The sequence below is a fragment of the Propithecus coquereli genome, unplaced genomic scaffold, assembly GCF_000956105.1.
Source record: "Propithecus coquereli isolate 6110/MARCELLA unplaced genomic scaffold, Pcoq_1.0 Scaffold1, whole genome shotgun sequence".
NCBI classification, from domain to species: domain Eukaryota; kingdom Metazoa; phylum Chordata; class Mammalia; order Primates; family Indriidae; genus Propithecus; species Propithecus coquereli.
This window is the reverse complement of record NW_012133857.1, coordinates 1,166,540-1,181,568: the sequence shown is the minus strand read 5'-3', so window position 1 is coordinate 1,181,568 and position 15,029 is coordinate 1,166,540. Positions and strand designations below refer to the sequence as shown.

Sequence of the window (15,029 nt, the reverse complement as noted above, 5' to 3'; positions counted from 1 at the left end):
TATGCATATTAGCAGTACCTGGATGCAAGGTGCATGTATTTATAGTCTTATGCTGCATTCTTAGGACTGTGATCTTTCCTCTTGCCCAGTTAACTTTCCAGCTACCTTTTTGAAAGGTGGTTTGCCAGAAGCTATTTGGGCTGGAAACATTGGTGTCAATGCTATAGACATTCTGTATAAAAATAAAAAGAGTAAAGGTAGTTAGTTCAAGACTGAATGGTAGGGCTGGGGGAGGGAGGATTAAATTAAAGCTGTGAGCTTAGATTGAAACAGTCTATCTATTAGTTCTGTGTAATGATTAAATCATTAATAGTGTAGAACATCAGTGCCTGCCTTAAAAAAATCTTACAAAATGTTTGGTCATTGCTTTATGTATTGAAACATAAGGAGACAATAAGGTAGACATCCAAAATTAGAAAATGAAGTGATCTCGAATCAGAGCAGTAGGGGATAGATACACAGCCATTTCTCGTCAGTGGAGATTTTTACTGTTATATGCATTCAGTTCCTATTTATATGTCAGCGGCCTTGGTATGATTTTAATGGATTTAGTTCTAAAAATTTGATTGCAGTTTGTTTTTTCATTTACTATTACAGTTTAATTCCATTGAAGAACCCATAGAAAGTTATAATTGGGATACTTTGGCACAGAGCCAGTACACCCAAAAGGAAAGACACCGTGATGTGTAGGGCAGAAAAATGTGTTGTGTTAGTGTTACACATTCACTGTTGACTTTCAGTGTCCTGGGGGTTTGAGTAGTAGGTGCCTGCTAACAGAAATTGACACTTGCTGAACTTTGTGTCTACCACCTTTTTGCTGTATATACTTTCTTTCTATTTTGTTTCCAAATGAAAACTTTCAGGTATGTTTGTCTGATAGTTGAAAAAATTAAAATAAATACTGTAATACATTTGGAAATGTAAACTGAGCCCTTAATATTTTCAATTTTTCCTCCTTTGATGAATCCTTTTTTAGAAACAACATAAATACCAACTTTCCCTTATTAGCAGGGTTCTTTTTGTTCCCCAGTTGTTCTAATAGTAATTGGTTTGTCCAAATTATGGATTGCCCTACCAGGTAGATACAACAATCTTTTAAACCAGCTGAATCTGCATTATATTTTGGAAAAGGAAACTGAAGCAGATTATTTCAATTTAGCTTTTTAAATCCTTTGCCTATGTAATGCCATTGGTGCTACAGAGAGAATGAGATGACATGACTACTCTTCTTCAGTGACCTTATCTGGTTAGGAGGATGGAATAGTTTATGTACCAGAGTGTGTGACTTGAATAATATGTATTTTGGTCCTGGGTTGTTTTTTTTTTTTTTTTTTTGAAACAGGGTCTCATTCTGTTGCCTGTGCTAGAGAGAGTATGATAGTGTTATCATACTTCACTGCAACTTCAAACTCCTGGCTTCAAGTGATCCTCCTGCCTTGGCTTCCCAAAGTGCTGAGATTACAGGCGTGGCCACTACGCTGTTTTTTTTTTTTTTCCTTTCCTTTTTTTTTTTAACAAAACAGATATCTGTTAATTGTGAAAAGAAGTAAATGAAATTTTTATAGAGAAAGAACTTTATTTTTAGGGGGATGTCACTTATCAGAGAGTGACACTTTACCATTACACATTATTTACCAAATGCATACTGTTATGCATTTCAGAAGATTTTGTAACAAGATTTTGTTACATATGCAATAATAACACTATTGTTTGCTTTTTCTGTTAGCATCAGGATAATACTAGGTTATTAAGTATGAAATGTATGATTTCAAATCAAAAGTATAGTTTATTATATCTCAAACAAAAAGCATTACAGTTAATCAAAGTATGCGCCTAAACGATCGACACAGTTTTGCCATCTTAACGGTAGCTTGCTTATGCCAGCAGTGAAGAAGCCTGGAAAGTGAGTGGCAATGAAATCGCCAAAGGCATTTTCCACAGCTTGTTGAAAATCGAATATTTTTCCTTGCAACAAGTGGTCCAAAGCCAGGAAGAAGTGGTAGTCAGTTGGTGCAAGGTCTGGTGAATACAGTGGCTGACAGAGTTTCCACGTCCAGCTACTATAGTTTGAGAAGCATTGTTTGCGTGACATGTGGTTGAGCGTTGTCTTGCATGAGGATTGGCCTGTCTCTGTTGACCAATCTCAGCTACTTAATCGCAAGCATTGTCATCATTTCTTCCAACTGGTTGCAGTAGACATCTGCTGTAATCGATTGATCAGGTTTCATGAAGCTGTAGTGGGTAATACCAGTGCTGGACCACCAAACAGATACCATTAGGTTTTTTGGATAAATATTCAGTTTTGGACTGTGTTTTGGCACTTCATCTTTATCCAACCATTGTGCTGAATGCTTTCGATCGTCAGAAGAATCCATTTTTCATCACACATAACAATACGGCATAGAAATGGTTTGCCTTTATGTTGTGACAGAAAAGAAAGGCAAGCTTCGAGAAGATTTCTCTTCTGATGCTCATTTAACTCATGCAGAACCCATCCATCCAGCTTCTTTACCTTGTCCATTTGTTTCAAATGGTCCCATAGTGTTGGAATAGTAATGTCAAACCTTGCTAATTGACACGTAGGTTGAGATGGATCCGCTTCCACTACAGCTGTCAGCTCTTCATTATCCATCTTGGTCTCAGGTCGCCCACATGGCTCATTTTCAAGATGAAAATCACCAGAACAGATCTTTTCAAATTATCAATGTACTATGCATTCATTAGCCATATCCTTCCCAAACACTTCGTTGATATTTTGAGCTGTCTACACTATATTGGTTCCATGATGGAACTCATATTTGAAAAATAACAGGAATTTTTGACTTATCCATGATTTCACAGAAATTGCTCTAAAAAAATTTGAAAGATAATCACAAGCCAAAATATGTGCTCGAAAGACTGAGGATGTACCTTCACAATAAAAATAAGAAGTATCAAAGTGAAATGTCAGAGATATCAGCTGTCAAACTTAGTACTTAAGGAAATCTGACATTTTATACTTAATATAAGAAAAGCATGCAAATGCAGATATTTTGATCCAATACCTTTTGGTATCTACTACAATAACATTTTTAGTGAATTTATGCCAGTGGTAAAATTGTACCACTTAGCCTTATACCTATGAAATATATATTTTTTGAGATTTCTGCAGTATCTTTTGTAAATGACCATCTCATTAGGCATGAAGGGATGGGCTATTATTTGCCTTATTAGAACTAGATTATATAATTTGATCTTCTAATATATTTTAAGTTTTTAAAAATTGTTATCTGTACAACAAGAAATACATTTTATGCCATGAATCAATATACACATGCAGATCCATGTATACACATACATGTATAAGTGTGTAAAACATTATTGAAACATTATTGAAACAAAAGTTTCACAAAATAATATTTACTGTTATTGTGCGTAACACAATTGATTCGAAATCATACATTTCATACTTAATTTCTTCTAATATTTTTTCTTTTGTTTCATTAGAAAAAGCTGTTTGAACCTGCCAAATTGATTTCATGAACCACTAATGACTTGCAAATGTTACTTAGGAAAATATTATTTTAAATCAAGCTTTTGAGTAGCATTCCCTGAAATCCTAAATGAATGGAAGAGTTATAAAAGAAAGATATTTTTGCTGAACACAGTATTTAACTACATGAGGAACTTGTTCATTGCTTTTATTTGTTCTACATATTCACTTTCAGGGTAAAATAGCTTTAAAAATGTAAGCTAGAATGCTTAAGAAACAATGTTAAGAAACTAAAAATCTACATAGTTATGAATACTGTTTAATTTATTAATATTTTCTTGGATTGAAATATGGTGTTACACATATTAATTTTTAAAGGATTCTGTAATGAAATTGAGTTTTCTGGTCTTACCATGTATTTAGTATATTTTTCTTTGAGTTATATTTAATGTCACACTTGTATATATATTTTGCATTCCATACTTTGCTCTGACTAAATCTCTCATTTTGTTCAGCATTTTCTTGGGGAAGGGAGTTTTTCAGGTGTTTGTCCACAAGCAGATCCAAGGGAACTCTTCCTGTTTTGATGCTGCTGTTCTTTTTTGTAAGCTTGATTGTGTCAGTTATGTGCTCCTGCCTTATTGCTTGTCCATTCCTTGCTTTTGTCATTTTTCACAGGATGGGAAATGATGGCAGCAGTTACCACAATAAAAAGTAAAGCATCTTTGACCTAAGAATGCTTAAATTCTTGTGTTTAAAGGCTCCCTTAGGGTGTTTTGTGCTAAAGTGTACCGAGATTGAATCATATCACCATTACTGATTATGAATCTTATTATTTAAAAATAAAAATACAGTTTATATACACATACCGGTTAGCAATAATTTATACTATGAATGAGTAGAGGGACTAATAGTCTTTAATTCAAATGTATTAGCTTTCATGTTTAATAATTTTTTGCTTTTAAAATAGTGCTGGTTTTTTAATAACTGTAAATGTTACTTCTTTCTCTCCTTACATTTCTGAATTTGGAAATAAATCAACTTTCATGTTTTCTGGAAATCCAGTATGATGTGCTCAAGGATAGATCATCAAGACTTTCATCATTAGTATGTAGTGCATGACTGTGTGTTTAATGTGGAGTTATACTTTATAAACACCTGTTATGCTAATCATAGATTATGACTTTCATGGCTTTTTTATGATCTTTTAGGAAAAATGTTTAACTAACAAAGCAAAAACTATTGTTTTACAATTGTGACATAAGTTATCATTTGAATAGTAATTTTTTCCTAAAGGAATTTCAGTATTGGATAAAAACATTTTCTTCCCTATTGAAGACCAAGATTGGTAGTAACATTTTTTCTTAAAAGGATGAGCCACCCACCTAACACATACTCATTGCTCTGAAAGACCTAATTCTGACAGACAACTGAACTACAGTAGCATAGGCCCAACTGTGTTTCATGTGATGTGTCATAAGCTATCAGGTGTGAAGTTGCTAAACAGAAAACATCCAGTAGTGATAGATGACATATAAGACAACAGTTATGGTCAAGCATTTTGGTTTGATTTGATTTGTTTTAATATGGTATGCCATATTAACCAAGAAAGTTAACTTATAGCTTGTTTTTCTTGGGTTAATATTATGTTAGTAGGTTTCTTGAGTTTCTAGACTATATAGATATCTCTTAAAATGTTGAGAGTAATATATAAAAGGAAAGATGTATATTCAAGAAAAAAATGAGTTTATAATCATTGATTTGGGATCTAGCTATGCATATGTGAAATGGTTTGTCTAGAGTAGACAGTCTGTTGCCTTTGGCTATTGATAGGTAGGGTATTTCTAGCTGTAACCCCTCATTTCAGGCAAGCAGCACATACTTGACTGGGTTTCTTGTCTACCTATTGACCTATTTAATAGTATTGCTGTCATTGTGGCCCCACCCCCCCGCCAATCCATACACTTGGCTTTGTACTCCTCGGAGAAGTTAGATACTGAGACAATCCTGTCTTCAGAGGACCCTTGTAGAAAGTGACCATTTAGTAAAGTTGCTGCTATGCTGGGCAATCCATACCATCTTGGCTCTTTTCCTCCTGAGCAGCACATGCTCTGGGTCCACTAACTTGAGTTAAAAGTACTGTCTGGGGCAATGCAATGTCATGTTCTTTGTTCTCTCAGTCCCGTTTTGGTTGATTCAAAGTGTTGCTTTTTGGGCTTTAGGTAAGGACGACTATAGAAGGAGGTGTGAACTCTCTTGTCACCTATACCTTTATAAAGAAGAGAGAGGGACTCAAAGGAGATATGGGATGAAGGTCCCTAAGATATCCTGCTTGGCTCTAAGTCTCATTCAGTTTTTTTTTTTAGCTAGCCAGACACTGAGCTGGATGCTGGGCACAGTCTAGGGGGTTGGTGAGGGGGGAATGCAAATGTATAGAGAGGCCATATATCTTAGCTTGTCAAATGCAGCAAATCATTTACTAACAAGTGGCAAATAGATTGCATGTAAACTATTCTGTATCTTATACAAACCTTTGTATAATTTTAAGGTGAATTTTATTAAATTATTTTCATAATTTCACTTATGATCATTAAAGTTAACTTAAAATATTTACTTCCAGAATCATTCTTACAGTCACTCTTGTGGAATGAAGAAGAGGTCTTCTGGTTCTCGTAAAGACCTGCTGGTTAGTTCTGTTGTGTCTCATATCATAATTCATTGATTACTTTTAGGGAACATAAGAATTATGACTGCTTTGGTGTGCTTCTAAGCCATTATTGAAACTTGATAATTTGTTGAAACATGATTTATCAGAACTTTATTAAAAATAATTTTGTTGTCATTTACAAGATTTAATATCAAGTTAAAATATACTAATCCCAGGGGCTAAAGTTAGTAAGGTATCACAAGAAGCTCATTAACAAGTATTTTCATTTGTGAACTGTCCTTTGGAATATACCTCAAGAATAGGTTTAGTGAAATTCTCATCCTTATTTTAGAAATTTGAACTGATCTAGTTATGGTATTTTAGGCAGTACCAAACTCACAAATAGGTTTCATTCTGAAAGTTTGTTTCTTAGGAACTCGAAATGCATTTTCTGATAGAAACAATAAATATGTAATGGCAGAGTTCTCATTGCTAGCTTACAGAAATCTCTTTAACCTATAATGTAATTAAACTACAAAATTAATACGCTCTTTATTCCAGCCACCTTGCTAAGTGACATTTCGGTGGGGGGAAAATGTCTACAGAATGCCCACATGGTGCGCTAGGAACACCTCTTTCCTGTTCGGTTGCAACAGTACTGGCAAAGGAAGTGCAGTCCCGTGCTGCCAGCCAGTTCAGGGTTCCCATGAGAGGGGTCAGGTGAGGGTTGGGAGCCTTTGGATGGTAGAAGGGAGGAAGAAGAGAGAATATAATGGAGAGGACATTAACAAGAGGCCCTGGATGGTGGGGTTTTGGGATCTCTGGGGAGAGATGAGCCATGGTGCTAGTTGAGGGTATGAATGGGAAGTGGTGCAGGAGAGAGGGCCATGAGTGGTAGGGCTGGGGTGGGCGTAGGGGTGTCTCCGACTGCCGTGTCAACAGTGGAGAAGGAGACTTTAAGTTCAGAGATTGCCTAAATTTGCTTAACCTTGAGTAAAAAAGATGATTAGAGAAGTTGGAAAGGGAATTTTATAGATGATTTTCTCTGCCCCAGAGAACCACAGTGTATAAAATTGTTTGTTTTATGCAGCGTGTTAAAAATGAACATGCCATAGATAGTTTAGACCAAACCATATCTATTACATTCTCTTTCTCTTTTTGATAATTTAATTTGATCCATTTATTTTGACAAATACTAAGACTATGAAAAGTTTGGAACCAAATATAGTAACTCTTTTAATTATTTCTGTGGCTTTGCCAAATGGATTATAAAAATGGTAGTTATTCAGTTGTCCTGTCCTGGCGTTTTCAAGGACATTTTTAAGCATGACATAAGAGTAAATCAATAATTTTCATTCCATTTTGTCTGAGGGTTTATTGTCTTGTTTTTACAGTAAAAAAATTAGTAATAACTTGGTTTGAAAACAATTAAATTTTAATACCAGTCTTTTTTGAGGGACTTGAAATAATTGTTACTTTGATTTTTACTTAATATGCTCTAATGATTTAAAGGCTTTTTTTTTTTTGGAGAAGGGATTTGGCAATGTCAGATTTTGTATTTGTTCAGATTTTGCCTTTGTGTGTTGTTAGGTTAATAACATTTAACCTAAGAAAAATGTGTTTGATTTTGCTTTTGCAGAGTGGCCTCTACTTTGACCAGAGAAACTATAGCAGTCTTAGACATAGCAAACCCACCTCTGCCTACTACACTCGGGTTTGTCTGAAGTTTTTTGGCTTCATGTGTTACTCACCTTTAACACATTTCTAATCCTCTATTTTGCATTTTGACTAGTTATAACTAATCCGTAAATGGTTATGTATATATATTAGTTTTTGGTAACTTAATTCATACAGTCTGTGTGAGTGTCTTTAAACAGCAAAAACTAATAAATCACCAAGTTTGTGAATGAGAACCATTTTTTTTTTTTTTCAATTTTTTGTTTGTTTGTTTTTAGAGACAGGGTCTCGCTCTGTCGCCCAGGCTGGAGTGCAGTGGTGTGACCTTTGTTAACTGCATCCTTGAACTCCTGGGCTCAAGTGGTCCTCCCACCTCAGCCTCTGAGTAGCTGGGACTATAGGCATGCGCCACCACACCTGGCTAATTTAAAAAATTTTTTGTAAAGACAGAGGTCTCACTGTGTTGCCCAGGCTGGTCTTGAACTCCTGGCCTTAAGTGATCCGCCCACCTCCGCCTCCCAAAGTGCTGGGATTATGGGCATGAATCATTGTGCCTGGCTGTCAATTTTTTTAATGAGAATTTTTAAACATACAAAAAAGTTCAAAGAATTATATAGCAAACACATATACCTACCATTTAAATTTTGTAATTTATTATATTTCCTTTATCACATGATTATCTATTTGTCCCTCCCTCATCCATCAATTCATCTTATTTTCTGATGCATTTCAAAATAAGTTGTAGATTTCTGTATACTTCATGGTGGGTACACTTTTAAAAAGCTTCCATGTGAAAATCTATACTACACAGGGAACAAGAAAAATGTAATTATTTGTTTAATGTTAGCATATCTTGTTTTTTCAAGGCATCTGACACATCATACATTTAAAACACTTTAAATGTATGGCACAGAGTACATTTAAAATAATTTCATTTCACAAAACCTGCACACAAAACTTAAATACTCTTCTTTTTAATATCTGGTTGGGTTTGGTGGAAAAGACCTGAAAATTATGTCCTCAGATGACATCAGGAAAGGAAGATTTAATTCCTTTAAAAAAAATGCTGTGCCTTCTTAGTGCATGGATTCATTGTGTCTGGTACAATTTATCTGATTAAACTAAGGCACTTTGTCCATGGCTTATTTTAAAATACAAAGTTTTCTAGTCTATTTGGAAAAGAGTGTTTGTGTTGACAACTTGGAGCTTATTTATCTGGTTCCCCCAATAATCAGTCTAAGCCCATTGGAAGTCTGTCAAGAAATCACTGAAAACATCACAGGAGCTACTGGTGACTGTTGTGGCCACCTTTAGCGACACGCCCTGTGCCATGGCCCTCTTTTCCTCAGTGTCTTCTTAGCTTGCCATTCCATATCCTAATAATAATGTTTAAAGACCAATGAACACATTTATAGAACACATGAACACATTTATAGAAAACTATTCCCAGTTATTTTTCTTATCCCTTACAGTTGGTATTCAAAAACATTTCTAATGACTTAAGTTTTCCTTACTTCTTTTGTTTCTTAACCACCTTAACATTCAGGAATTGCTAATGAATTATGGAGTATGAAATCATAAACTTAAGTCTTCTGCTTTCACGTTGGTGAAACCAATTCTTTGTGTTTGTTTCTCTTATTTATTTTGTTTTATTTTTTGTCTGTTAGCAGTCTTCTTCCCTGTACAGTGATCCCCTGGCGACATCTAAGAGTAACAGGGTTAGTACTTTCTGAGGAATGTGTTGCCTTCTGAGCTACCAGTTGCTTTTCTTTGGGTTTAATGGTGTGCTTTTTTCATAGGCCTCCCCTACTGCAAGTTCTGGTCTGCTGAGAAGTGCCAGTCTGGTTTGTATTTTCCTCTTCCAGTGTGTGCATTGCTGGTGGAGACCACTGTCATGGCACTAACTCTATGGCTTGACAGCTTTCCTCCAAAAGAGTCAAGGTTACATGGCTTTACTGCAGAATGTGCTGCCCTGTGCTTAAAATATAAAACTTGTTAAAAATAAGCATATTCCCTTCATAGAGGTGGATACTACTGGCTATTGATAGTTCTTATTTAGAATCAGTTTTTTAGAGAGAAAATAGATTTTCATGGGTCCCACCACTCTCACATACTTTTGTGATATGGCTGCTCATGCAGGAGATGTTGTATTTTTCTTTGGGACAGCTATGATCTTGGCCTCGTTAATGCTGGGGTCTAGTAAAGCAAGCTAACTAGAAAAGCAAAAGCAATAGTTCTGTGTAATGTGTGAGTTGTGAGTTGTTTGTTTTTAAGCTGTTGTTTGTTGTGTTGTGGCCTGTTCTAGTGGCCTAGGATCCTGAGATTTTATAACTTAATTTTATTGTGGGCAAAGTGCTCTCTGTACCTCAGTTTCCTTTTCTGTCCTATTTCCTCTTTTGAGGGAATAAATTCATAAATGTTAGTTCACCTAGTTTCGTAACATCATGGTGAAAGAAAAAAAGTATAACCAGTGCAATTTTCGTTTTTTTTGGAGACAGAATTTTGTTCTGTTGCCCTGGGTAGAGTGCAGTGGTGTCATCATAGTTCACTGTAGCTTCAAGCTCCTGGGCTCAAGCAATCCTCCGGCCTTGGCCTCTCAGACTGCTAGGATTACAGGCATGAGCCACTGTGCTCTGCCAGTGGAATTTTTTTTTTTTTTAAGTGAAGTGTGAGATTGAAGTTATAATAAGACTGATATTATCACCTTCGGAGATTTCACTTTGGGAGGCTGTACACTTATACCATTCTTCAAAACGGTTTTGGGACTGAGTACTGCAAAAAAGTTTAGACATTTTCAAAAGAATTTTGATGCTAAATAGATAAATGGTATTTCCTTTGTTCTTTAGGCATCATTGTACAGTGGTGGATCATATAACCCTTATGGTTCTCGAACTGTAAGTCTGCACAGGGGGAGGTGGTGAAGGAGGGGGAAGGTGTAGGTGGGAACAGTTTACTTACAAAGAAAAAGTCATTTAATCTGACATATGATTGTTCTACAAGCTGTGATCCATTCCTTCAGTTAGCCAGTTGTGACTCTCACCCAAACTGTGAGAAAGTGCCTGCTAGGAATCATGGCTTAAAGTATGAGGGGAATGCATAGAAAAACCTCTTTTCTTTTTTCATTAGTTCCTCTTGAAGAAGTTCTAAGCAGAGCTTCTCAGAGCATCCCCTTCCTCTTCTCTCCCTCCTGCCAAGGGTTGGTGGATCTTGAGGGTAGGAGTGAGGTAGAGTTCTTGACCAGGGAGTAACAGTTACCTTCACCCTGGGAATCAGGGGAAAGTTAGATCTAGGATCAGTAATGTATTCTCAGCAGAAAAAGGAGATGATCATTGTTGTAAAACCTTTCTTTTTGGAAACTTTATAGCCATCTGAATACAGTTACTACTCATCAAGAACAAGTTCATCCCGAAGCAGTCCCGTGGTGAGCTGTCTGGTCTCTGCATGCTTTAAAGAAAGTTTTGGTTGTTTCATTAATCTATACTCATATGTTAGAATATTGAAGATGTGGTGTGTTTCACTCTGTTGTGCATGGATTATGTAGTTTCCTTAGTACACAAACTCAAGCACTAATTTGTCCTAATTGATGATTTCTGTAGGAATGTGACCTAGTACATAATTCCTTAAATAAGCCTGAAGTGAGTGTTGCAAGAAATTTTTAAGTTTTTATATTTGTCATTTGTGTGAAACTTCTTATCTTTTCAATGGTGATAATTCAATGTGTGGGTTGGCTACCCTGTGTTTCCCCTTTGCATCTTCCTGCATTGTACCATTTCACTTGCTTTCCGGCACTTTTGTCAGTGGAGTAGAAGGAGAAGAAAATAAATATGCCAACTTAAAAAATTTTTATAGAGAAGACAATTATGGGACAATTATGATTACCTAATCTTTCTGCAATATTCAATTTTTTTTTCAGTTTATAAAAACAATATTAGTTAAAGGAAATCCAAAGTAACATTCCCCAGGCCTCTCCTTGCCCATTTCCATTCTCCAAATGTAACCTCTGTTCTTACATAGCAGTGCTCTCTATTTTGAATACAAATGGGTTCATATACATACTGCTCCTCAATATGTTTTCTTTGCTTAAAGTAGGTTTCTGTATCAGTACACAGAGATTTATGTCATTCTTTTTTTTCAACAATAAAACATTTTCTTTAATAAGTAAGCTGTGTCCCTTACTTTTTCCACTTAATGCCTCTTGGAGATAGTTTCATATGAGCACATTATTTTAAATGGCAATATATTATTCCATTAGTATGTAAGTATATATTTTTAAAACCATTCTCCTATTGATGGACGTTTAGGTTGTCAGATTTTTGCTACTACAGAACACTCCTAACCAAGCATATTTTTGTGTGCTTATAAGTAGATCTGCATGGTAAATTGCAAATCATGAAATGATGGGGTCAAAGAGCATATGCATTTCAATTATGATGTATATTACTATGTTGCACATCAAAAAGACTGTACTAATTTACATTCCCAAGGGCAAATGATGACTTTAGGAATTACCTTATTATCCTTGATGGTGTCAAAACTGGAGAAATCATTAAAGCAGTTTTTTGATGGTCATCAAAGATTACTTTGTGGAGTAGAATAAGTGAGCTATATGGCCTTTCTTTTTTTTTTTTTTGAGACAGAGTCTGGCTCTGTTGCCCTGGCTACAGTGCCTGGCGTCAGCCTAGCTCACAGCAACCTCAAACTCCTGGGCTCAAGCGATCCTCCTACCTCAGCCTCCCGAGTAGCTGGGACTGCAGGCATGCGCCACTATGCCCGGCTAATTTTTTCTATGTATATTTTTTTAGTTGTCCAGATAATTTCTTTCTATTTTTGGTAGAGACGGGGTCGCTCTTGCTCAGGCTGGTCCCGAACTCCTGAGCTCAAACATTCTGCCCGCCTCGGCCTCCCAGAGTGCTAGGATTACAGGCGTGAGCCAATGGCCTTTCTTTTATGTACATATTGGCTCTGTTCTGCCATTTCCAGGTGGCACTTCTCAAAAATACCACTCCTATATTTAACAAAAAATTGCACAGGGATGTTTAAGGAGATGGAGGCATTTTTTCACATAAGAAACACGTTTACTTTTAACCCACCCTGTAATAAAGTTCCACTTGGCAGTTCTTGGGCATGGTAGCATTTTTAATGTCCTAAGTCTGGTGGGCCCTTGCAAACAAAATTTGATAATATATTTTCTTTTTTTTTTCTTAAGAGACGGAGTCTTGCTATGTTGCCCAGGCTAGATTTGAATTTCTGGGCTCAAGTGATCCCCTCTCCCCTGCTCAGCCTCCCCAGTAGCTGGGAGGGAGTACAGGTGCCCACCACCATGTCTGGCTAATACAAACTATCTTTCACATTACCTGTACCAGTGAGCTCTCTGGTTCTTATTTTCAATTAAGTGTAGAATCTCACCCCCTTGTAGGCTAGCTAAATTCTATTTTATTTGCAAGTTGGGTTCACAGTTATTATCTTAGTGATGCCAGAATGGTTTCTTAGTGATGTCAGAATGGAAATAAACTACACATACCAAAGATTAGGCTTTGGCTGATGAAGCAGAAAGAAGACTACCCATGTTCAAAACATCTCCACTAGTTGCTTAGGAATGAATAAAGGAAAATAAGAATCATCACTTCAGTGTCCTTGTTGGTAGGAAATTCTGTCTTTGACTTATATTATTTCCACTTTAAAATGTTCTTTTATTTTTCTCTCCCAAACTAAAACAGTAACTATATTTATTGATCCCTGTTAGGATCCCAAAGAGCCTGGAGTTTTAAAAATCATGAAGTCCCTAAATGGTTTTAGCTGGTTTACTCATCCCTCCTTCTTTAATTTAACTTAAATAAAAGATAAGGTTCTACTTTATTCTTTGTGCTTTTTGGAAATATCTTTTGCTTTTTAACGACAGTTCATTATGCCTTGTAACAGCTTTTCTGTTTAATAATACACAATAGATTTTGCCAGTTACGCTGCTTACATAGAGTATCTGTATGCTTCCCAAAGCCTTCCCTAATGTGCTTACACCCAAGTAAGACCTGTAGTGAAATCACTTCTTCTTCATTATCTACACTTAACATCTATAGTTTACCAATGATGACAACGAGAGCATTGTGTCTTCTGATCGTGCCAGTCGTGAGCGAAGGGAGAGTGTGGTGAGCATGGTTTGCATGCAAACAAATACAATGAGTTTTAAAATGACAGCAATGTGTGATCACCTGAAATCTATTGGAAAATGAAATTTGCATTTGACAGAATGAGCATTTTCCTCAAATTTAGTTTGTAATAATAATCTACCCTATAAACATACTCTTGCGAATACATACTCTGTGGGCTGTACAAGCTTTCATTAATAACTTGCCTGTTCACATCTCTTACGTTAGGTCATTATTTGAAAAGTTTTCACTTTTTATTCTTTGTAGCTGTTTTATATACATGCATTCGTGTGTACAGTTCACCAAAAGCAAGTTTCTCAAGCAAAATTAATGCTTCCATTTTGTGTAAAATGAATAACTATAGATTACAAACCATGTTGGCATAAATGGCTTTCTTTACTGTTGTGTTTAAGTTTAGCCAATGTTTATGCATCTGTTAAGACCTGTGAACTTTTTAAGAGTTGCTGATGTCAAAATTTAAAAATTCTAGTCTTAGATGTTCAACTAGATAATAATTGTAGATGCAGAAAATAGCTATGCTGGGATACAAATGATATAATTTCAGGTTATTCTTTTATGAAACTTGAAATTTTACAGTTTTACAGCTGTTGACATTTTTGTTATATTTAAGAAATTGATATGGAAATTACATTGTTTTGGATGACATGTCAGTTTAGAGCTAGAATAAGGAGCCCTAAGAGGCTATAATTCCTTTAAGAAAAATAGAAGGCCATTTAATGTGTCATGTTACGTGAAAGATTGTAAATCTGAGTTTTTGTAGAGAAAGGGGAACTCCAAATGTTTGTGAGATTTGTTGCCAAAAATTCATTTATCTAATTAGAATAGTTGTGGTCCTTTAGCAAACTAATTAATGCTCTTGCTCTCAGCCGAAGAAGAAAGAATAAGCCACAATACCTGAAAGCATCTTGGAAAGCAGTGGAATGGAAAGGGCGGCAGGGACTTTAAAAAATAATAATGACTTTAAAATAGTGGCTTGTGGCTGGGCGCGGTGGCTCACGCCTGTAATCCTAGCTCTCTGGGAGGCCGAGGCGGGCGGATTGTTTGAGCTCAGGAGTTCAAAACCAGCCTG

The 15,029-nt window shown here is 35.9% G+C and overlaps 1 protein-coding gene across 1 annotated transcript in view; it reads left to right on the top strand.

The window, feature by feature from the left end:
- Positions 1–15,029, top strand: part of LRRFIP2 (leucine rich repeat (in FLII) interacting protein 2) — a 141,483-nt gene that overhangs the window by 77,440 nt on the left and 49,014 nt on the right. Inside the window, exons 7-14 of the mRNA XM_012644063.1 lie at positions 4,538–4,579; positions 6,093–6,158; positions 7,759–7,833; positions 9,464–9,514; positions 9,596–9,640; positions 10,643–10,690; positions 11,161–11,217; positions 13,871–13,939. Of these exons, the coding sequence (XP_012499517.1) occupies positions 4,538–4,579; positions 6,093–6,158; positions 7,759–7,833; positions 9,464–9,514; positions 9,596–9,640; positions 10,643–10,690; positions 11,161–11,217; positions 13,871–13,939 (453 nt within the window). The remainder of the gene's footprint in view (positions 1–4,537; positions 4,580–6,092; positions 6,159–7,758; positions 7,834–9,463; positions 9,515–9,595; positions 9,641–10,642; positions 10,691–11,160; positions 11,218–13,870; positions 13,940–15,029) is intronic.